The following is a 22,430-nucleotide window of genomic DNA, read 5'->3' as shown; positions in this document are numbered from 1 at the left end:
TCAGAGGTCCACAGATTCAGGGGTGGTTGAATCACGGGTACTTTTAAAACTGAGCAAACCTATTTTAGCTTGAGCTTGTAGATGACTTCTGAGTGTGTGCACACCTGGTTACCATGGTTTGGCTGATGCATGGTAACTTGTTAACTGGCAAACCTGATCAGGTTTCATCACCTTCTGACATGACAATGTTTGATGCTTTTGTTTTCCTAGTCTATTAGCTTATACAGAGCAGTATTTGGAGTATGATCCTTTTCTTGTGCCCCCTGATCCCTCAAACCCTTGGATATCAGATGATACCACTTTCTGGGAATTGGAGGCAAGGTATATAATTTTATTTCTTCTTTTGGGGGAAGGATACTTAACAGGCTTTTCTTCAAATGTGAAGCTGTCAGACAGAGGTATTGCAGGAAAGTACTGAAATAGAAGGAAATGCAGTATCCTTTTGGTCTTTCCAGCTTTAGTATCATAATATGGGAAGAGCGGTGGATTAATAAATCTGTGTAAAAAGTTACAGTAACCAGATTACAGTGTTCCAGTGTGGGGGAAAAAAAAACACAGCTTTTTAAAATCTGATAACGTTTCCTAGTTGGAAGTCCTTATTCTTCTGTGAAAGTGTATGCATATCATCTTTATCCTGTGTGAGTACGGACTGCCTGGTTACTCATTGCTGAACATTGCACAGATATGACTGATCTGAAACGTGATATATCTCTGGTTGAACTTTAGGACTTTATCTAAATTATATGCACAGAGTATTAGAATACTGAACTATGGCTGATCGTGGGTTTTGTTGTTTTCCCCTATTAGCAAAGAGCCTGGACAGCAGAGGGTGAAGCGATGGGGTTTTGGCATGGATGAAGCTTTGAAAGACCCTGTGGGAAGAGAGCAGTTTCTCAAGTTCCTGGAGTCAGAATTCAGTTCAGAAAATTTAAGGTAAATGAGAGGGACTTTATATTTTAATAACGTCTAAAACACTATTTATTTATTTATTTTTATTAATTTTATTTTTTATAAACCATTCTTTCTGTTTTTTGTTTGCTTGTTTGTTTGTTTGTTTTGGTTTGGTTTTTTGACTCCTTTAAAAATTTTCCTATATCTTATCTTTTGGAGTTCATGTAGGTTGCTACCTGATCCAATATTCAGGCTGAGGGAAAAAATTATATAGTTAGCAGAGACTCACATGAAATATTCTACCATTCATGTCTAACTTTTGGTCAAAATACCCATGTAAAAGGCTTTCTCTCAGCTCATTTTATTTATCTAAGAGTCACAGAACGGTTGAGGTTGGAAGGGACCTCTGGAGATCATCTAGTCCAACTCCCCTGCTCAAGCAGGGTCACCTGGAGCACAATGCACAGGACTGGGTACAGATGGGTTGTGAATATCTCCAGAGAAGGAGACTCCACAGCCTCTCTGGACAGATTATACAGATTATTATACAGGTTTAAGATATTGACACATTCAAAGCTTTTTCAGTAGCTTTTATTAAGTCTGGTGTGATGAGAAAAGTAAAATTTCAAAGAAAAATTGTTTTAAAAAGGGATTTAGAAATAAAAGTCATAAACTTTCATTGTTGGTCAGATTTCTGTGGATTGTTGGTCTTTTGAAAATCTCCACCAAGATAATGAAAAAATTTTCCTACTTGTTGATCAGACAAAAGCAGTGTGACAGCTACCTCTCAAATTCCTTACTAATTGCAAAATGCAAAGGTGCTGTTAGTGTATGAATTGTGAATTAAATATATATATATATATATATGAGCAATATTTTTTTTAAGTGAGGGAGAAATATGATTTGACGGTAGTCCGTTTTTGATGGTAGTCCATCCATTGGCTAATAGCATATTTTGTTGTTGCTTTTCTAAGAAAGTTTTATTATGGTAAGTGTTATTCCAAAGGGATAAATAGCAGCATTGCAATAGACAAATCAGACTGTATATAGTACAAAAGCATGTACACTATAGTTTTCTCTTTATTCTACCTTCTTGTTGGATGTCATCTACATCACTTCCCATTCACCAGTAGCATAAGGAATATAAAATCCTATTTGCACACATTCCAAAACTTAGAAAAATTGTGAACCCCTTTTTAATGTGCTCTTACTCCTAAGTGGTGCAGCATAGCTATTTATAGTAGAGTTACCTTTATGTATCTTACAAAAAACATTTAGCATTTTGTGGGGTTGATTCCTGAATGCTTAGTAATTGCACAGAGCTCCTTGTTTTTAATTTAAGATTGTCCACAGAATAACTGGAGATGGAGTTCTCTAAGTTGCTGGCCACGTTCATGTTCAAACACTGAACTTGCATCACAAATGTATAATAGATACTCTAGACTTTATGATATTTCCCAAATTATTATTTTTTTTGCCTTTGCCTCCATGGAAATATAGCCTGTGCCATATGTGTATATTGATAAATTCATTAGTCACGGATACAGTTTTTTCTTTAATTAACAGGTGAAGCGATAATTTATAAAATCAGAATGATACCAAAAATAAGGAAAGGTGGTTTTTTTTTTTAATTTTTATTTTTATTTGCTAAACATTCGGGCAATTCCTTATGCAGAGCAGCTGTTCAAACATAAATCTATCCAGCCTAGTATATGGTGCAGTTTCTATGCTTTTCTGTGATTAATTTGTCTCTCTGCCAGCTAGAGTGTTACCCACATAATCCCTAGCTCTTTTTTCTAATCCTATTTACAACACCAACCACAGGCAAACTGCAAGTGACTGATCCAGAAAAATACCCTAGAGAAATTTGTTCGATCTGATTTCTTGACATGCCATCTACTCTTCTGCCTAACTCTCTAGATTCTTATATTGGCATTATAAAATATATGATCTAAGCAACAGTGAATATGAGCTTAAAGGATGTCCCTGGGAAGGATCAGGCGGCATATCAAACTCTTACTGAAAAGGTACTTTCTGTGTTAATTTACTGAAGGAAAACTGTCTCACAATTGCATTTATGAACTTTCAAACTGGGGAAATCATTGCACAGTTAGGCTCAAAAAGTCAGGTTAGAATGCATGAATTTGTAAAGCTTGTTGTGCATAGGAGTCAAAATGTAACAGATCTCAGGAACAGAAATGAAAGGTTTTTGGACATGGTGGTTTCAAGCATTATTGTTAAATAACCCTTAAATTTAAAAGACTGTTTCTTTGCTCACCTGTTAACCTCACTATGGCATTTTTTTCTTGTTATTTTTTTAATTTTGGATTTGACAGGCACCTCAGGCAAAATATTTATTTCCATCTATATCTTCCTACTGCAACAAAGTGAGTTCAAGTTGGTAGCTCTTGTCTTTTTGCAGACATAATCATGATAAAATTTACAATAAGCATCATCAATGCATCAATACAATGAGGAAGACAGCCGGGACTGTGGATTCAAGCTACCTAATGCAGTACACAGGATATGCAGAAACTGTGTATTCAATATTAGTCTATTAGAAGTAGTATACCTCACTTCAGTGAAAAAAATCCCTGAAATGTGAATCAATAATTAAGTCTACCAGATTGTTGTGGTTTAACCCGCCTGGCAGCTAAACACCACACAGCCGTTCGCTTACCCTCCCCCCTCCCTCTCTGGGATGGGGGAGAGAAACGGAAAAGTGAAGCCTGTGAGTTGAGATAAAGACAGTTTATTAAGACAGGAAAATAATAATAATAATAATAATAATAATAATAATAATAATGTGTAAGAAAACAAGTGATGCACAATGCAATTGCTCACCACCCGCTGACCGATGCCCAGCCTATTCCCGAGCAGCCGGCCCCCCCACCCCAGCCAGCCACCCCTATATATTGTTTAGCATGACATCAGATGGTATGGAATACCCCTTTGGCCAGTTTGGGTCAGCTGTCCTGGGTCTGTCCCCTCCCAGCTCCTGCTGCACCCCCAGCCTGCTCGCTGGCAGGACAGAGCGAGAAGCCGAAAAGTCCTTGGCTTGGTGTAAGCACTGCTCTGCAACAATTAAAACATCAGCATGTTATCAGCGCTCTTCTCATCCTAATCCAAAACATAGCACCCTACCTGCTACTAGGAGGAAAATTAACTCTGTCCTAACTGGAACCAGGACACAGATACACTGTTTGTATTCAAGTGTGATTATCTAGGTAGTTAAATGGTCTGGTATTACTGTTTCGTTAACTTGAACTGAGAGTGTCTAAGCTGGCTGAGAATCTGAGTCTTAGTGGATATAGATCGTGTTTTAAGAAACAGAACAGGGATAAAGAAACTTGAGTCATGAATTAAAACTGAGAACTGTGCAATCATTAGGTATGCAATCAGGGTTCACTTTCTTACTCTGTATCTCCATGCTTTTTCTTTGCCTGTAAATTGGGATTAAAAGTATTTCACTTTCTAAAGGGGTGTTGTTTTAAATGGTAACAAAGGAGCAAAACTTACCTTTCTGCTGGGAGAGGGAACTGAGAAAGCTCTAAGCCATCCCCAGTGAATCTAGCCCTGCTTGATCATTTAGCAATGACCTCTTGAAAAGGTCTGATAAGGTCTATCAGTGTGGTAGTTTCACTACAGTGTGACTGCAGTTTGCTAAAAAGCAGGTTGGATCCTACATTCAACTAACACAGTCTATATGGCTGGTAATCTTTCTTTACCATGCAGCTTTTTTTGGAAGGATTGCTTTGCATACAGGAGAGCAAATAGTTAAAGTACCACACAATTTTGATAATGATTCCCACTGCCCATTACAGATATGGTGACCGTACTTAAAATTCACAATACTTAAGTTTTAGCATGATCCACTGCTACTGAGACCAGTTGCAAGTCTGCCCAAGAATGGAAAAAGGAATTTTCAAAGACAGTGAGCTAGCGAAATGAATCTTACTGCAATGTGGAACCTGGTGGCCTAATTTCTTCATCTCTATAAAAAATCCACATTCCTCTCCATATCCTTTGTCTTTATACTGCAGAATTCTTTGGAAAGTTGGTATTCATATGCTGGCTGTACATTTGCTCCCAGGTGGTTGTTTCGTAGGACCTTCAGCCTGATCTGAAGATTGAAATGGTTTCAGTCCTGCCAATCAGAAAGCCTGTCCAAGTGCATTATGCAGTTTTGCTGTAGATGGAATCTCCAAGGCTGCAAAAGCCTCACAGGTTAATCAGTGGAGGGCAGTGACAGCACATCTTCCATGATGCACAGAAGCAAAAGCCGTTGGACCTGTTGCCCGTTCCTTATTTATTAGTTTCCATATTGTATGAGTAAATTAAGGAAAAGGAGCTTTGGGTTGTAGTTGTCCAGAAAAAGAAGAGATAGACTGAGAAATTAGCTAGATTTAGGTGTTTTCTCTATAAAATTTCTGTGAACAGACTGCGGCAGAGTGAGATTTTGTGAAGTGTTTGTCGTGGACTCATGCATGTAAGTTGCTGTAAGAATGTTCTGTAATGGAGATAGTTGCTTTAATTATGTTCTGTAGAATGAATAGATTAAAAAGCTACATGCACTACCAAAAATGTGCACTGTTGCCTACAGACTGTTTCAGTCATAGTGTTTAATTGTATGTTTAATTTACTTCAGTTGTTCTGGTTATTCTTTTAATTGCACCATGACAGTGCTTTTACCAAACCACTGATAGAGAGAATGTTGCAAGAGGTAATATATATTTTTTTTTATCAAATCCAGCCTGTTTCACTTTCTTCTTTTGTTGTGCTTTGTTACTGATGACCATTCTTGATGACTTTAAATGCAAAACATTTCTGTCTACAGTAACAGTGGAAGACAGAGTTACAAAGTATGAAGAACAATAAACCATCCTTGATGTTTGCAAGTCTGAACAGAAACATTGGCAATGACACTTTCTCACACAATATGGGCACTGGTAACGTTTATCCTTCATAATGTTGATTATGAGCCCCTGTTCTGAGTGCTAATATCTTGGCCAAAACTTAATCCTCGAGGCTGAAATTGCCTATGCTTTACTTCCATTTCAGACTCAAGTGTAATCTTCAAGTCTAAAAAATGCTGCCATTTTTGCAGATCAGATCAGAAGAAACTAGCTATAAGATTTAATTTTCTCTGCCATTCTTTTGGAGACTTTCATCACCACTATGTCTTGAAGCTTTAAGTTGTACTTGTCAAGAAGGTGGATTCCAGGAGTCAAAGTGCAGTACTTCCTGCCCCTAGAATATGTTAGATGATTTTTTTCTATGAAGGTTGTTAAGGTTTTGCTGAAAATGCTGAAGGGTCTGTCCTCTGACCTGTTGTGTTACATACTGAGTGCAAAGCCCACGTAATGCCCACTTCACTTTTTCCACATTGCCTAAACATCACACATTTGTGGAGAATCAGTGCAGCTTTTCTCTCTCTGTGTTCCCATGCTGTTCTAAATTTAACTGATTAGCTTGATCTGGGATCTGTTGTTGGCTGCTTGAGACATTTAGGTCAGTTAATGGGACAGAAGCTGTGCTGCAGCTGTGCTATTTATCTGGCAAGGCCACCCTCACTTTGAAAGTAATCCAGCTGGAGGACATAATTCCCAGATGTCTTGCAACATGTGTCCTACCATGTCATGTGGCTGGAGGTGCAATTATTGTGTGCTATCCAGTCTTGTTCAGCTATACATCTGGAATGTGACCCAGCATGGGGCAGCCCAAATGCTGGGACAGAAGACAGTGGCAAGGTTTATACTTGTGTGTCTAATCAAATGGTACAGAGCATCCTCTAGAGAAAGTCTCCATGGTTGAAGCAAACCTACACCAACAGGACTTCCAATTTTCTTCCACAGACAGAGAGATTGGGCTCTAGATCCTTCCATGAAGTAGCACTGTGTCTGTGTATATCATTGTCCAGAATATGCAGCTGGGTTTCCCTCTCCATTTTCCCCTCGCCTGGCCTTGCATATATTTACTGTTGCAGACTATGCCTCCTTTGCCACAGGAGTCTTCCCTTGCTCTGGCCACAGCCCATGAGGCAGAGGGCTATAAAAGGGAACAGGGAGATTTTTTGATCTGGGACCAAGTCTTACAGACTCCATTTAATCTTCTTTCAACAATCTGTGCTTTTGCTTGCCATGTGATATTCAGAAATGTTATTTCTGAAAATGCAAGAGGTGGCAGCCTTATTTTTGGCATTTCTTAACTTTGCATATTTGACTTTAACTCCTCTGTGGGAGGAAGGCAGGCATTTTTGCTTTAAAGCTCAGTAAGTAGTTTAAGATGTTGAACTGGATGTTGGCTGTGAAATAAGCTTCCTAGACATAACATACTGCAGAAATCAGTATTTTCTTCCTACTTTTAAAGAGGTTTCTATATTTAAAGCCTCACATTTTCAATAGGGTGGTTTAGGGTGGTTTTTTTTTTTTTTGAATGCTAATGTTAGAAGAGTAAAATAAAATCAATTTATTGAAGATCTGGTGTTCAGCCTCTAAGCATGTATCTATACAACCTTTCTATTCCATACTGGAAGCTGCATGTTTTCTCAAAGTTCAATTTATCTCCCATCTATTTTCCCATAATTGAGCCTACTATATGGAAACAGTTTACTTGCAAAACAAAATAGCATCCTGAGGCATGTTTATGGTGACTTCCAGAAATATTGGCAATGATATAAAGCAACAAACAAGAATGTGACAGCTTTGAGCTAGATACTCAAGATGTCTGCAGGGTGATAGAAAATGTGTGTTTACAAAGAACTTCTTTCCCTTTCATTTTTCTATTCCTTACCTGACTTTGATACACATGAGTAATCATTCAGTCCCAGAAGATGCATTTGAAGGGGTAGGCACTGCAGGATATACACTTTTAAATGCAAATATTGAAAGCAGCTTAAGGAAACCAAAGTAGGTTGCCCAAATTTGACAGAGTGAACTGAGTTAGAGTTTGTGTGCTGCACAGTTTTAAAACTTGAGTTATGAGGCTTCTATTCTTCCTGCTATGCCGTCAGATTCTCAGGATATGTCCCCAGGCTCTGTGCAGATCTGTGACCAATTCACACTGTAGTTCACAGAGGTATGTGGTGGCACCCAGAATTTTGAAAAAAAAAAAAATGTCTCTGTGTTGGCACAGACTCTCTTTGTGACCTTGTTGACAACACTGTACGTTATTAATATATTTGCAAAACTGGGGCAATATTACTTCACTATCTCTTGGAGAATTTTAAGGGATTGTTAGACTGAAAGATTGTGCTACAGAAAGATACTACAGAAACTGGAGGGTGTAGAAAAACATAAAAGTCAGCTCATTAGAGTGAAGCTGACTGTAGTGGCTTGCAAGTGATGAGCATGGGCTCCTTGCATCTGTGCTACAAAGGAGTTTCAAAACAGGACTGTGAAGGATTAATTGCTTCCCAGAAGGTAAATCATCTCAGTTGAAGAATGTCTTATAGGAGAAGTACTATAAGGTTTTCTTTGCTGTGCTTTACTTTCCTCTCTTAGGAGTTGGTGCAGTAGTTATATTAGGATTTGGACTGAGGGTACTATCATTTTGCTTTCTTGAGGGGCCTGCATACCGTTCCATGGTTCCTCTCTCCTAACCATCCCCTATTTAACTAAGCTAGGAGAGCTCAGTTTGATCTCATAGCATAAGCAGGGTTGAGACACATTTTAAAGGTACACCTAAATTAATTGTCAGCCTTGTAAAATCTGAGTTGTTTCACAGTTAACTCACTTCAAGGTTCAGCTGACCTGTTTTGCAGGATCAGCCATGTCAAAACAACACTGAAAAGTTGCAGTGGTATATATTGGACATGTAACATGATAAAAGTCATACTTTAGCTGTCTGAGGCGAAAAAAAAATAAAATCTATGTAAGTGGTCTGCACCATGTCTAAGCATGGGATCCTGACTGAGTTTAGAATTGTTTTGCACAGTGAGTTTGAACACCTATAGAAAACAATAAAGAGCTCATGATAGCAGTTGACAACTGAGTAACAAAGCTCATAGCTAGGGAGCTGTGATCAGTGTGATCAAGCCTTTCTTTTGTGAACCTCCTCCAGACTGATGGAAGGATACCATGAAATGGCTGGCACTGTACATGGCTGCTTGATGCTGGCTTGCACTGCACCAGAAGAGGAAAAAGAATTGGCACTTCCGTTCAGCATTGTAGTAAAAGATATGTATAGAAATGCATTACTGGAGAAATAATTGAAATTATAGCAGGCAAAATAAATGCTTTTCTGGTTTATACATCATTTGTGGAGTATAAGTAACAAAATTACAGATACAGTTATACAGTTTATAGTTTAGCAAGGCTCTGATTTATGTAGCTAGCAAGAACATAAGTTCTCATTAGCTTCTGAAGTAATGTCAAAAAGCAATAGGTTTATAAGTGATATAAGCCCTTGTGGCTCAGGTGAAATGAAACCTCAGTTTAATTCCAGTCAGATGGAAACCTTCCTGTAAGCGAGTTACCCATACATAAGTAATGAAGGATTTCACACCTGTCTCATGAAGGTTTATAATCGCTTTTTAAGGCAGCGGGATTGCCTGATGCAGTATACCAGTTCTGATCCCAGCATAAATGTATAGATTTTGCCTATTTTAGGGCATTTTAGATGAAACCTTCAGTTACTTTTTTTACTACTTTTTTTAAGAGAAAAGAAGAGTGTCACTGTTTCATTAGTGATCATACTGAACTGGAAGTCAAGATGCTATATTGTACCATAGGTTCTGGTTAGCGGTAGAAGACCTGAAGAAGAGGCCTATCCGTGAAGTTCCTGCTCGTGTCCAAGAAATCTGGCAAGAATTTCTTGCTCCAGGTGCACCCAGCGCCATCAATCTAGATTCAAAAAGTTATGACAAAACCACGCAGAATGTAAAGGACCCTGGAAGATACACGTTCGAAGATGCTCAGGTCAGTTTGCAATCCTGTTTAGGGACATATAAAACAGAATATTTGCTATTGAAATGTATATAGATTAAATAAGATATATTTGGGAATTACAAGGTAATGCTCTGTTTTCTAATATGACATTTTGGAAATTCAAATGAGTAACATGTCTTTGTTTCTTGAGGCCTATAAATTATTAATGCTTTTCATGAAACTTCTTTACCTGAAGTAGAATCTTCAAGCGGTCTTCAAATTGAGCAGAGCATATATTGCTATGAAAATTATATTTTCATGTTCCTGTTTTCTTAATCTTTTTATTCAGTTACATAAAGAGAAAAGCTTCTGCCCTGTGCACAACAATTTCTAGTTCTCAAGATCTGTCTCCGAAGGACTTCCCTTGATACAGGCTCAATGTCTATTCTCTCGATGCATGTCTAAAACTGTTGTCATTTATAGTAGTCAGAGGTTACCATCATGAAAAAATATGACCTATGTGAAATAACACTTTGTAATGGCTTGTTCAGAAATATCACATTCCATGGATGTTGTATTTTCTGTTCCTTATTAAACTGTCATTTAAAGAACAGCAGGCAAAGGTTCTAAAGATGTATTCTTAAATAAGCAGTATTATAGGAGTAAAGAACAGTCTGTAAACACCTTATTTGCCTTTTGGAATTTTGATTTAGTCAATTTTTGAATATCAGAATATCATAATCAAAAAATACTTTTGGTCAGAGCTAGGTTTGTGAAAGTACTCTTTTCTTTTTTTTTGAGATGGAAGCTAAAGTTAAGAACAAAGCAAAACAGTAAAATACAAATCTCAGTTCTTGTCAAGAAACAAACAACAAAAACAACAACCAAACAAACAAAAAGACAAAAAAAAAACAACCCAAGCACTTAAATATTAAATGAGACACTTCATGTGACTCATAACTTAATATTTCATATCTGCAAGCTTCTGAGAAAAGCAATAGAAAATAACTGGATTCACAGTAAAAGTCATAGAACTAGTATCGTCAGCAGCCCGGTGATGAAAATTTAATTATTAATGCAAAGTGAAATGGTGTCAAAAGGAGACTGAGATCATATCCCTGCAGAATTTTCTAAAGCTTGATTATTAGGACATCATCTTGGGAGTCAGGAGATGCAAGTCCCACAAAGGAGAGAAGGGAATTGAATCTGGCCTTTCTACTTTTTGGGAAAGTGCCTCTGCCCTAAATAGGAGGGGGAATAATTCTACTAATTCAAAAAGAAAGTAAATCTGTGTGCTCTCATTTTGCTATTATTAGAATAGCAACCTATGATGCAACAATAATATTGTCATTAGACACTATATCATACACACTGTGCATTAAGCCAAACATGCATTTTTTGCTTGCATCTACTGAGCCACTAGAGATTTAGGAAAGTAGTGTACAGTAAGGACATGTTGCACAAATAAACACTCCAGCAAGTTTAAAGGTTGGAAAGAAAATTTGTCTTTGCAGTTGACTCAGTAAAGGAAAATTAAATTCTTCGCCAGCATCCAATGTTTGCTTCACAAAAATAGGTGTAAAAATAGGTGTAATATTTGAACACTGTTTTACTTTCAGATCTTTTTTTTTTTTTCCCCCATTAATTTATGAAAGAGGTTGAGCATGCGGTCTTTATGCAAGCAGGACTTTTTCCTCCTGTCAGGCTTCTGCATATTTGATCCAGTTCAGTGTACAGCTTGAACCAGGAAGCCTCCATCTCACAGAGAAAAGGGAACAGACCATACTCACCACACTCCAACTCAAAGCTTTAGGACTTTTGCGCTGTGCCCCACTTGATGTGCCAGAGTTTTGTCAGGAGCAGGGCTCTGCCTCTTGAGAAAGGGACCGCTTACAAGTCATTTGGCAGTCAGTGAGTCATTTAACTGTGCTTTAAAATGCTTTAAAAAGCATTTCTGGACTGAAAGATGACACCATGGAACTCCATACCAAATGAGAGTGATACATAAGTAAAAACAGACTGATAGTGCTAAATAATAACCTGTCTCAATTCCTGACTTATTGTACATTAACAATACTAATACAACCTAATTTCTACTTGCTTTTACAGGGTTGATTTTTGAACAGATATAGCATTTTAATGCTCAGCACCACTGATATGTACAACAGTACCAGAGTCCTTTTTGCTCTCAGTTGGCTGAATTGTCAGTTCTCATACACACTGAACAGAATTAAAACTCCCCCAAATGCACAAGCCTAAATTCTGAATATACACCAGATTTTCTAAGCTTAGTGTAGAAAATACAATGAAAGGCACTTAGAATTATTCTCGAGAATTTCTAACAAAACAAAGATTAAAAATCAGCTTTAATTTTGCCCTGCCATAATTTTTAATGTACTTTTTTTTATTTATTTATTTTTTATTAATTATATCCAGTGGCAAGCTGAGAAGCAGTATTTACTTTACAGTTTATTTGTTCTTTCCTGATTGCTGTGCTACAAGTTTCTTGTAGGAAAAGGTAGGGCTTAAGTGAAAAAAATAAAAATAATAATACTAATAAATAAAAAAAAACCAACCACCTAACACAATTCAGTAGATTTTTTTAAATATTTTTGTGAAAGTATTTCATGTTTAGATTTCTTTTTCTAAAAATCCTTCTTCTAAGGTTATAACCAGAACAAGATTATAAAGTGTCTTACATTAATGTGATTTTAGTGTTTTTATTTTATTTTAATTTTACAGAGGTGAGAATGCTCCAAGAAGAAAAGCTCTATAAACTGCTTGTGTCATTTTTTTCCTGGATTAGGGTTTCCAGATTTTAATATGCATCTGAAGAATAAATATCTTGGAAATTAGATTAGCCTGGAACTGCTTTTCAATTTGCATATGCATTTTCCTTTTTATATTATCAGCTGGATAGCAGAATAAACATCTCTCAAATAATGCTTTCAAGAGAAGCCAAGGGACATCCCTCGTAGGTTAAGCACTTATCTGTTGTGCTAAATTAGAAACCTAGCTCCTTTTCCAGCCTATCAAGTAAGAAAAGCATCTCCAGAAATTAGTTCAGAAAATCTGGTGGGAAAGAAACCAAGGTTCCTGATTTTGTCACTTAACTGAACTGGCTAATGTAAGGGAGGTTTGAAACTGGGCCTGAAGCAAGGACTCAGTTGTAAATGCTCAGAGAAGATAATTCTGTAGTGAAAATAGGGACAAGAAGTTAAAGAAATGTGTGCTGTATTCTTGTATATAACAAATAGTTGTGATTTCTGCTTTAGCAACAGTCAGCAACTCAGCCTTAGCTGCAGAATTGCAACCTCCCATCTCATAGGACTTCCCATTCAAAATAGTGCTAGCTGATATACATTTTGCAGACACGATTGCTTCCCATTTTACTCATATCTTCCTTTATGAGAGTAACACCACCTTCTTTCCCTTTCAGGAGCACATTTACAAACTGATGAAAAGTGATTCTTATCCTCGTTTTATACGATCCAGTGCCTACCAGGAGCTGCTACAGGCCAAGAAAAAGGTATTGGTCCATCTTGCCTTTGTCTTGCCACTGTGCAAAGCAGTGGTTATGTTTGCAACAATACTCAGTCTTCTCTCCCCTGTGCCAGTGCAACTGGATATCTGGTAGGTGACCAACTTGGCGTGTTTGGAGGGTCACATACACACAGGAGTTCAATATACATATATGTTTATATATCCTGCATGTGGGCATGTTTCAATGAGTTAATCTAGCAAAACTTATTTTTATTTTTACATCCCATATTGTACTGTTTTCTCTGTTATGAAGCACCTTAAATTGCAAAGTGCTTTACAAATACATTAAAAAATTAAATAAAATCCCAGAAGAATAGTCTTTCATGTTTGCAAGTTTGCTTATGTAATAATTGTTGTTCTCTTTATTCCACCTGTAAAAACTACAGAATGTGTTTAGAAGCAGTCTCATTCATATGAATATCTTCTAATTTCAACTAGAAAAATAGGGGCTTCCTAATTTGTTTCTTTCCCTATTATTACATGAATAGTTCTGAATAGGCTAGGAATCTGACTTGAAAAACTGATCAAGTCACACTTCTGCAAACAGAGGCTCATGTCTTGGTATGTAATATTTGCTTAGAAAATTCCAGATTATGGAATGAGTTCCAAATAGACATAGCCCAGAGTATGTGAAGCAGCTTATGCAATGCAGATTTCTATAATGATAAATAATTTATTAGTGGGCTCTAAATAATGATATCCTACAATCATCTGGGAGCCCCGTGCCTGCAAAATCAGGGCCCTGTCATTACTGGAATAAGGTAGTGATTAGCACCGTAGCATTCTATTGTTTATAATGACGACCTAAAATTATATGAAAGTACTGTGTGATTTTGTTTTTTGTTCAAACATTGATTTCTGAAGATCCAATATAGAGATGTTGAAAATACCAGAATGCTACAACTGTCCGTGTGAAGTCCTTAAGTTTGTGATTGTCAGTTCATTAACACAAGATGTGCACTTCATTATTTCTTTTTATTTTCAGTTTTTCTTTTAAAGCAAACCATTTTGATCCCCATGAAAAATATTTTTTTTGTTGAAAACTATATCTGCTTTGCCCATCTGCTGTTTTGCAGTCACATTACAGCTTCATACCTTTGTTTGCTTCCTGATTTATACAAACTTTGTTTTGCAGTCCATTGTTTCATCAATCCTTTTCTACTCCATTTTTCTTGCTTTTCTTTTTCCCCTTCTTTTTCTTTTTGTTTCCTTTTTTTTTTATTATTTTATTTTAAATTTAAGTTGGAAAACACACTGGATCGTCGAACATCTTTTGAGAAATTCACACGCAATGTGGTAAGTTTGTTGCCTCAGAAGACTAGTAAACCTGATGGGACATCCTTCTCCGTTCCCCCTCACCAGTCCTTCCTTTCCCTTTTTACTTCTCTAACCTGACAGTTAAAAGTGTACTTATCACAGTTTGTGAATTTTCCTAGGAATGACAGCTTTATAATGTGCTTTCATTGGAACCCCTCCTCCCTAGTCCCTTTTCCACTGACCTTTATAGTCACACATGGAGGAATGGACCTCTGGGAGCCATGCTTTTTGCATTAAGAAGCATGAAATAATTCACTTTTTTTTTTTGTTTTGTTTTTCAGTTGTAGTAAAGAATCTGTGAAAACCTGCTTGATGTTGTCCCTTTTTCTGGTGCCTCTGCCCACCCCCCCACCCCCCCCCCCCCAAAAAAAAATAAAAACAAACAAACAAAAAAACCAATCCTGATACCGTTTGAATACACCGGATTTCATTCCTGTCTCCTTTTTGTTTTACTAAAAAAGAGTTTGTCCCATTTTTGTAATTTGGTACAGGGGAAAATAAACTATAATAATTACCCTGTCTTCTTCAATGTCTAGCACAGCTTCTTCAGGACCAAAGAAATGATGCTGATGATGAACAAGGGTTTGAGTGGGATTTTAATTATGGGCTACAGGAACTGATTATTTTTTTTTTTAATAATAATTTTGGAAAGATATTTCACCAAGGTAAAAAAATGAAGGCTGGTGAATTTGCTGTGGGCATTCTGTTGTCACCAGCCAAAAGATCCACTGATTTCCTGAAATGTGGGATTCTTTTTACTTATCCAGTTTCTTTGGATTTTTTTTAACATTGTGAAAGTTCCAACTAAAGCATTCAACGCGTTTATTTTTGTAGGGCAGAAACATCCCTATTTTCCCATGCCATAAAAACTGTACACCAACACTGAGGGCGAGCACTAACCTGTTATGAAAAGAGGTAGAAAGATCTTGGATTATACTCAAGTTTGTCTGCATTGTCTGTTGAATTGTGCAGTTGATGCTGCTGTGTGTGCGTGTGCGTCTGTGGCTTTTTCTGTGACCTGGTTAGTGGAGCTGTGTGCATTGAAATGAAAAATATTAGAGCTTTCAGCAAAGATCATGGTTTTTGTTTTTTAGTTTCTAGGGAAGGAGAAGCAGTTCTCAGGAACTGCGTCCCATATAATGGGGCTTAAGAGTATTTCCTCAAGTATTTAAATTATATATACTTTCCAGTAATCAGAACAAGAAACGAATGCAGTGAAAGAACAAAGTTTTGTGAGGCTGTTGGAATATCTCACATGTTAAAACAAAACTGTAATCCTTTAACTACTTACTTATAGGTAAAGGCTTCCTGTAATATGCTTTGAATCCACTGTAATCAGGAACAAATTTTAATTCAATGTGATAAAGTCAATAAAAGACTAAAAAGTAAATAAACAGCCACAAAGGAAACTATCCCAACATTTGAAACAAAAACCCCAATTTTTTGCATGGTGGTGTTGCCATAGCATGTTGCAGTGTGATTTGTGTGTTGTCTAAATAGGCTGATCTATAAAACAACATTATACATGACAACGTTATACATGGTAATTCTACTTTCTTCCATGGAGGTGTTTAACAGAAAGTTCCATAGTAATAAATGAGCCTATGTCAATGAAAGAGAGCACAGAAAGTAAAGCAGTACATCTGGGACCTCTGAGAGCCAGGGTTTTCCCAGCCATCATGCATGGCAAGCTACAATAAGTAGGTTTGGAGTTTAAGCAGCCAACAGACCAGGAATTGGTTATGGTAAAAAGTATGTAAACAGGTGGCTGTTAGGAGAGAAATAGCAAGCAGCAGGCAGATGTAAGGAAAATACAACACACACACACAAAAAAAAAAAAAAAGAAAAAAAGAAAAAAAAAGTGAAGACAGAGCAGGAAACACTGAGATTTCTCTTACTAAGTTTGCTCCCTCTCAGAGCAGTGCTGCTGATAAACCAGCAGTTCTGTGCACCAGCACTAGACACCAGCGTTGTGCTCTGCAGGCATGCCTGACGTTCAGCAGCTAATTCCAGGGCAGAAGTACCAGAAGAGCAGGATGCCAGAGATGTAAGTCAGGCCCAACAAAGAAGCTGTGAGATAGAGATGAGAATGAAGTTTTCTGTACATGAAGCATTGGTACTTCTTCGGGAGAAGAGGGTGATTAATTTTTCATGGTGCAAGCTAGAAAATAAAAACTGTGGGTTTGCTTTTCCTGAAACTGCTACTCTATCAATGTGGGGGGAGTCTGTCAAGTCAGATCAGCTACAAAGCTAAAACATGTCACTGCTAAACATATGTTCTTGATTATATCAGCAGCTCTGAGGCTTGCAAATTACTCCAGAATGTCAGGATCCTCAACTGTAAACCTTTTCCATGAGAGGACTGAGTTTGCATTCCCCCCCAGCCCAGAACCCCTTGCCACCAGGAATCCTTGTTCTTCCATTCTTGTTCTCTGTTATGATGAGTTTGTATGTAATTACGTACCTCAGTACAGTGGTTCCGACATGCAAGAATGAGGGAAATGTTTCTCAGAATATCCTAAAATGTACTGATTAACGTGTTCAACTGCAAAGAGAGAGACTGCGGTATAGATTTGCTCTTCTGATCGATACAGAAAATAGATCTGAAACGGGTCTTCTACACCCAAGGCCGATGCTGTGCTCTCTGAATGATTTAGAAAGAAGGAAATGTTATTTTCCTTTCTCCTCTGATGTTTTAGAAAATTAAGATTAATTTTCACTGTTATTTTTTTATTAATTACATCCAAGTGACTTTCTATTGATTAAATTAGACCTCTTTTTTTTCAATTTAAAATATTTTAAAAACAAACAAACAAAAAACAACAACAACACAGTAACTTCAGTTGTGTCTAGGGACTGAACCTGAGAGGATGACCTTGTAATTCATAACCTGAGTTGTTAAGCTGGAGACTCTAGGAGATTCCTGAATCTTTCATTCGACGGATCAGTGATGACTGAAAGTGGATTATACTTGCTACAGAAAACATTTGCTAAACTAGCAAGATTATAAACTTTGTAAGGGCAATCCCTCTGTATTATACATTAAATTAAATGGAAATCACCTAGGATAATCAGTCATTATCTTAGTTTGGTGGGGAAAAATTAAAAGTGGAGCTATGTACACATAAAAAACTAGGCTCTACAGTTCTTTGACATTTTTGAGTTTTCTTTCCAGAAAACTTTAAATAATTTAGTGCACTTTATGAAAGCCCTAAATGCACAACTAAGAGCATCAGATATTTAGCTTGCACTGTAAATTTTATAGTGCAAAATTGTTAATGCTTTTGGCAGTCTGCAACAGACTATATGTATAGTGTTAGAAACACACCTGCATGAATGTACAATATAGGTAAAATAATAGCAAACTGGCATTTGCCATATGTAACATTTATTACTGAACACTCAGTCTGCCTCTGAGTAGTAAACACAGCTGTTCTTGGTGTGCTTCCTTTATTCATAGTCCCAGGTACGGTGTGATAATACAGTGCACACAAACTTTGTGCTGCTGGCATGATGCCACTGGATAGCTGCATAGTTTGGAATACCTTCTGCACCCAGAAGTGTCCCAGCAAAGTGAGTGACGGTGTGCCCCAGGCTCCCCACTGGCCTGCTCAGTCCCTTGGCTTTCCATTTGGGAATAACTAAGGTCTAGTCACCTGCAGAGCCCCGAGGAGGTGAGTAGGAAAGTTAAAGGCATAAGCCAGGGAGCAGGAAAATCTCACTGCTTGCCACAGTACAAGAGAGGGAGAAATCAGCTGTTTCTGTGGCATTTAAAAAATGAAATTTTTTAGAGGACTTTAAATGAGGAAAAAATCAGTATTAAAAAAAAAAAAGTCAGAAAACTCCCTCTACCTCAAGTAACAGCATCTACACTGCAAAGAAAAACGAGTGAAGGAAGCACTGATAACGTTGATGGGAGCAAAGAGGTTCTATAAGGAAGACTTTTGGCTTCAATTTCTCATGTGCATTGGCATTTGTGACAGTGGCAGACTGATAGTCTGAGCAAGCCTGCCTGATGCTTAGCTGTGATAACTGATCTGGAAACCCAAAACAAAGGCATCACATTTACAGAGTAGCCTCACTTAATTGCCACTGCATACACATTTTCTTGTCTCAGCAGTAAACAAGCTAGCAGGGCAAGGTGCAGCCTCCTCCTCAGAGCCTCCTTGGGGGAGATACTCCATCACCACGTGTGGGTGTCACAGCTTCAGATGCCACCGTCAGTGTTAGAGTTTCATCTGTTGCTGCCTAATTGTAGAGAAGGTGAAGAAATGGGCTTGTTTCAAGTTCGTGGTGTTTTATGAAAAATACAGCCAGTGCAAGACTGACCAAACTCAGTTCATATAAGTCGGAGAGCCATCAGATGATGATTATCTTCACTCATAACCTCAAAAACAAGACTGTGTTTAATAACACCGAATTTAAAACCATTATATGTTACATTACCCATGCACTTTCCAGCTGTCCCACTTAGCTGCAAGAACTTACTTACCAGTGTCCTTTGATGTTTTCTCCCTCCAAACCAGTAACATTAGTCCATTTCATGCATGAGATGGGAAATGTGAAGTCTCTTGAACATGCACATTTTCACAGTGCCTTAGTCCAGTGTCACTTAACATGCCATAGCAAATTATGGTCTAGTGATAGAAATTAAAACTCTCTAAAATAGCTTCCTCGTTTTTTGTCAGTGGGGAATAGACTTTATAGATACTTAAACTGGTTTAACCTCTTGACATGTTAAAATATGTCCCTTTACTGAGAAACAATGAAGATATCAATTTCACATTAATCAAGAAATGTTTCTTTATGAACAATTAAAACTTGTTGCATACCTGAGAGCTCTACCATGACAGACCAGAAGTCCATGTAGCCCTGAAATCCAAACAAAGGCTATATTTTCTGGAGCATAACATTGTGAACAAACTTTAATACAATACAATCTGTGAGATCTTATGTTCAATGTGCAAGCATGGAAGATTTCCTAATTAGTCTATTGAAATTTGCTTACTGGTTATTCCTAAAAATTAAAAAAAAAAAAAGAAAGTCAGAAAAAATCACAAAGATTCTTGTTTGAAAAATACAAAACAGTAGTAAAAATAATAAGCACTCATAGGAATGAAGCCTTTTCCCTTTTCAGTTAAGAGATGGCTTATCTAATGTTTGACTAAAAAGAACTGACGTAATAATTGAAATTTTTAGTTTGGACCAATAATTAGTCCAAAAATGTAGTGATAGGCTGTCCTTGAGTAATGATACTCAGCTTAATGAGGAAAATCAACAGGAGCATCTATATGAGATGCCAGTAAATGCTGGCCTCCTTGTCCTGCTCTGCAACGACAAGTGGTGCTGCTCTGCTTTATCCTGGAAAGCTTTGGGCAGACATGTGGTACTGGCATGGCCAGCTCTGTCTCTGGTAGGAGCCAGCTATTAGACCAATGACTGCCATTTCCCAGCTAACAAACATTTACCCGTGTCCTAAACTACTGCAAGAATGAGAACTGCGGAGTGGTACTGAAATCTGAGGCGTCATGCCTAAGACAAACACATACTAAGTATTTGTCCAGTGCATTGGCACCTTGGAAAATGTTAGGTTTTACCCCATCCTTTTAATGTTTTTTCAAGATAAAACTGCCTCATCTGGCAAGAGCTTGTAGGTTAATCACACATGAGAGCAGCTCATCAGTAAATGCAAATATTATTGGGGAAGGAAAAAGAAAGGAAGAGGGAGCATCATCCAGCTTAGAATGAGTAAAATCAGGAATATGCATTTGCTCAGCCAATGCCTCTTGTCTACGGTCTGCTCCAAGACAAGGAACAGCCCCAGTGAGAAATGAGGAGAGGACTGCAACTCCCCACAGTAAGCAGGAGGATTTTGCACATGCAGCCACTTAGCAATGCAGCTGTTGTGAGAAGTCATCCCCTAAATTCAGTAAATGCTACCTTCCTCCTCTTCAGCACCTTTCTGAAAGAGAAATACACCCGTGGGGCTGGGTGAGAGCAGCCTCCCATGCTGCTTTGGTAATTGAAGCAAAATCCCGACCCCGTGGGCAACGCTAAAGCCTGTTAGAGAAGTGAGGGCTGGCTAAATACTGACCTGACTTACAGTTTCTGTTCCTGTGCCTCTCCAGATGTGCTTCTGCCAGAAGCTGTTTATACCAGCTCTGTGCATAGCACTGGGAAAGTCACCTGGGAGTTTTGTCTGCTGATGCTGGCCAAGCTGCTGGCATGCTGCAGCTGTGCCGCGTGTGAGTGGATGGGGAACGGTGAGAGCAAGGAGGGTTGATCCAAGCTCAGTGTCTCATTTTGCTCCTAGAAGGGTTCATGCTCTTCTCCGTTTCCCAGTTGAATGAATGGAGTTCCCTTTCCAGTTCTACCAACATCTGTTCTAGGGACCATAAAGAAACATGAAAGAAGAGCCACTGAGGCTGCTTAGCCAAAAAGAAGAGAATTAGAAAATTAATCTTCTAATCTTCATACATTTCAGCTCTGTCCCCTGTATAAATTTCATATTGATTTCTTATAAGCCACATATGTATTGAGGTTGTTGCTGACTTGTTTGTCTGATTACTTGAGGTGTTAGTGTCAGTCAGCACACTTGTACGTAGCACCTCATAAATCATCACATTTTTGGAGTTACCCCCCCCCCCAAGATCTCTAAAAGTACAGTTGGAAGGACAAGTCTGCATTAAAAATGTTAATACATTAAGGTAGCGACACGAACACTGAGACCAATTGATTTCGTATTCATCAATGTACTTGTTTACTCCAGCTGCTCTGCTGCCTCCTTGTACTCTGACTCGTCAGGGCATGCGTGCAGGGTTTCATTTATGCTGGTGTATTATAATAAAATTGTTAAATAGTTTCAATTCATTTGGCTAAACTGTACCTATACACACAAAAATTCTACTCGTCTTTAAAATTTGGGCATATACTTCTACATGTCAATAGCAAGAACATATTAAAATGTTAAATTAATATTAAATTAATATTAAATATGTATCTTCTAATTATTTAGATGCGCATCTACTACTTCTTCTGAACTTGTTTTCAATTTTTCTTTAGCCTTATTAGTACAGCAAACATTTTCCTGTGTGTGATTAGTCATATGCTATACCTCTCAAAACTGGCCTGTTTGATGTAGTTGAACAAATATAAAATTTGGCTTATGGAATGTTATTAACATTGTATCCGAAAGAAATAGTTAGACTCAACCCTGAAATTATGACTCACAAGAGATGATCCTTATATCAGACTGTAAACTGCATATCTCTTAGACGTGATAATTATGAAACCCAACCATACAGAGCTAAAGAATCAGGTTTTATTTTAAACGTGTATGCTGGAACAGAGTTTGAAGGAAATTGCCTGTAAACTGGAAATAACAAATGCCTATAGAACTGAAAAAGAAGATGGAACACTTCTCTATTTAGGGCTGCTATGGATTCTATGCCTTTAAACCTTATTTTTCCAGTCAGAGGACTAAATGGGATTCAGAATAAAAATTGAAGGAGATCTCTTGAGGAAGGCATGTTGTCTAGGTTGTCACTTTTCCACCTATAAGATAATTTTGAATTATTAATACCTGGAGAAATGTTGTTCAGGTGGACACCTATCTTTTAAGGAGTGTAATATTCTCTGGGCAGAGAAGGGAGATGGAGGAAAGGACCAACCAAATCAGAAATCCTGATCACTGTTGGGCTTAGGGGAAAAGGTATCCAAAAACCATCAGCTTACTGTGGCAAGCAATATCCATGGTGGAAGTGATGCAGAATACCATAAAAAAAATAAAATGTTATGATATCATTATGTGTC

The 22,430-nt window shown here is 37.7% G+C and overlaps 1 protein-coding gene across 10 annotated transcripts in view; it reads left to right on the top strand.

Moving 5' to 3' along the window:
* Positions 1–22,430, top strand: part of RGS7 (regulator of G protein signaling 7) — a 277,417-nt gene that overhangs the window by 235,804 nt on the left and 19,183 nt on the right. For 4 of the 10 annotated variants that reach the window (XM_083830287.1, XM_083830281.1, XM_083830286.1 and 1 more), the window contains exons 13-16: positions 211–321; positions 808–933; positions 9,623–9,809; positions 13,198–13,287. In XM_083830287.1, coding sequence (XP_083686413.1) covers positions 211–321; positions 808–933; positions 9,623–9,809; positions 13,198–13,287 — 514 coding nt within the window. Of the gene's footprint in view, positions 1–210; positions 322–807; positions 934–9,622; positions 9,810–13,197; positions 14,598–15,452; positions 15,534–22,430 lie in introns of all 10 variants that reach the window. The other 6 variants (XM_083830282.1, XM_083830283.1, XM_083830284.1 and 3 more) reach the window with 3 other exon arrangements.

The sequence above is a fragment of the Anser anser genome (genome assembly GCF_964211835.1).
Source record: "Anser anser genome assembly, chromosome: 3".
NCBI classification, from domain to species: domain Eukaryota; kingdom Metazoa; phylum Chordata; class Aves; order Anseriformes; family Anatidae; genus Anser; species Anser anser.
This window is presented reverse-complemented; position numbering and strand designations above follow the sequence as displayed.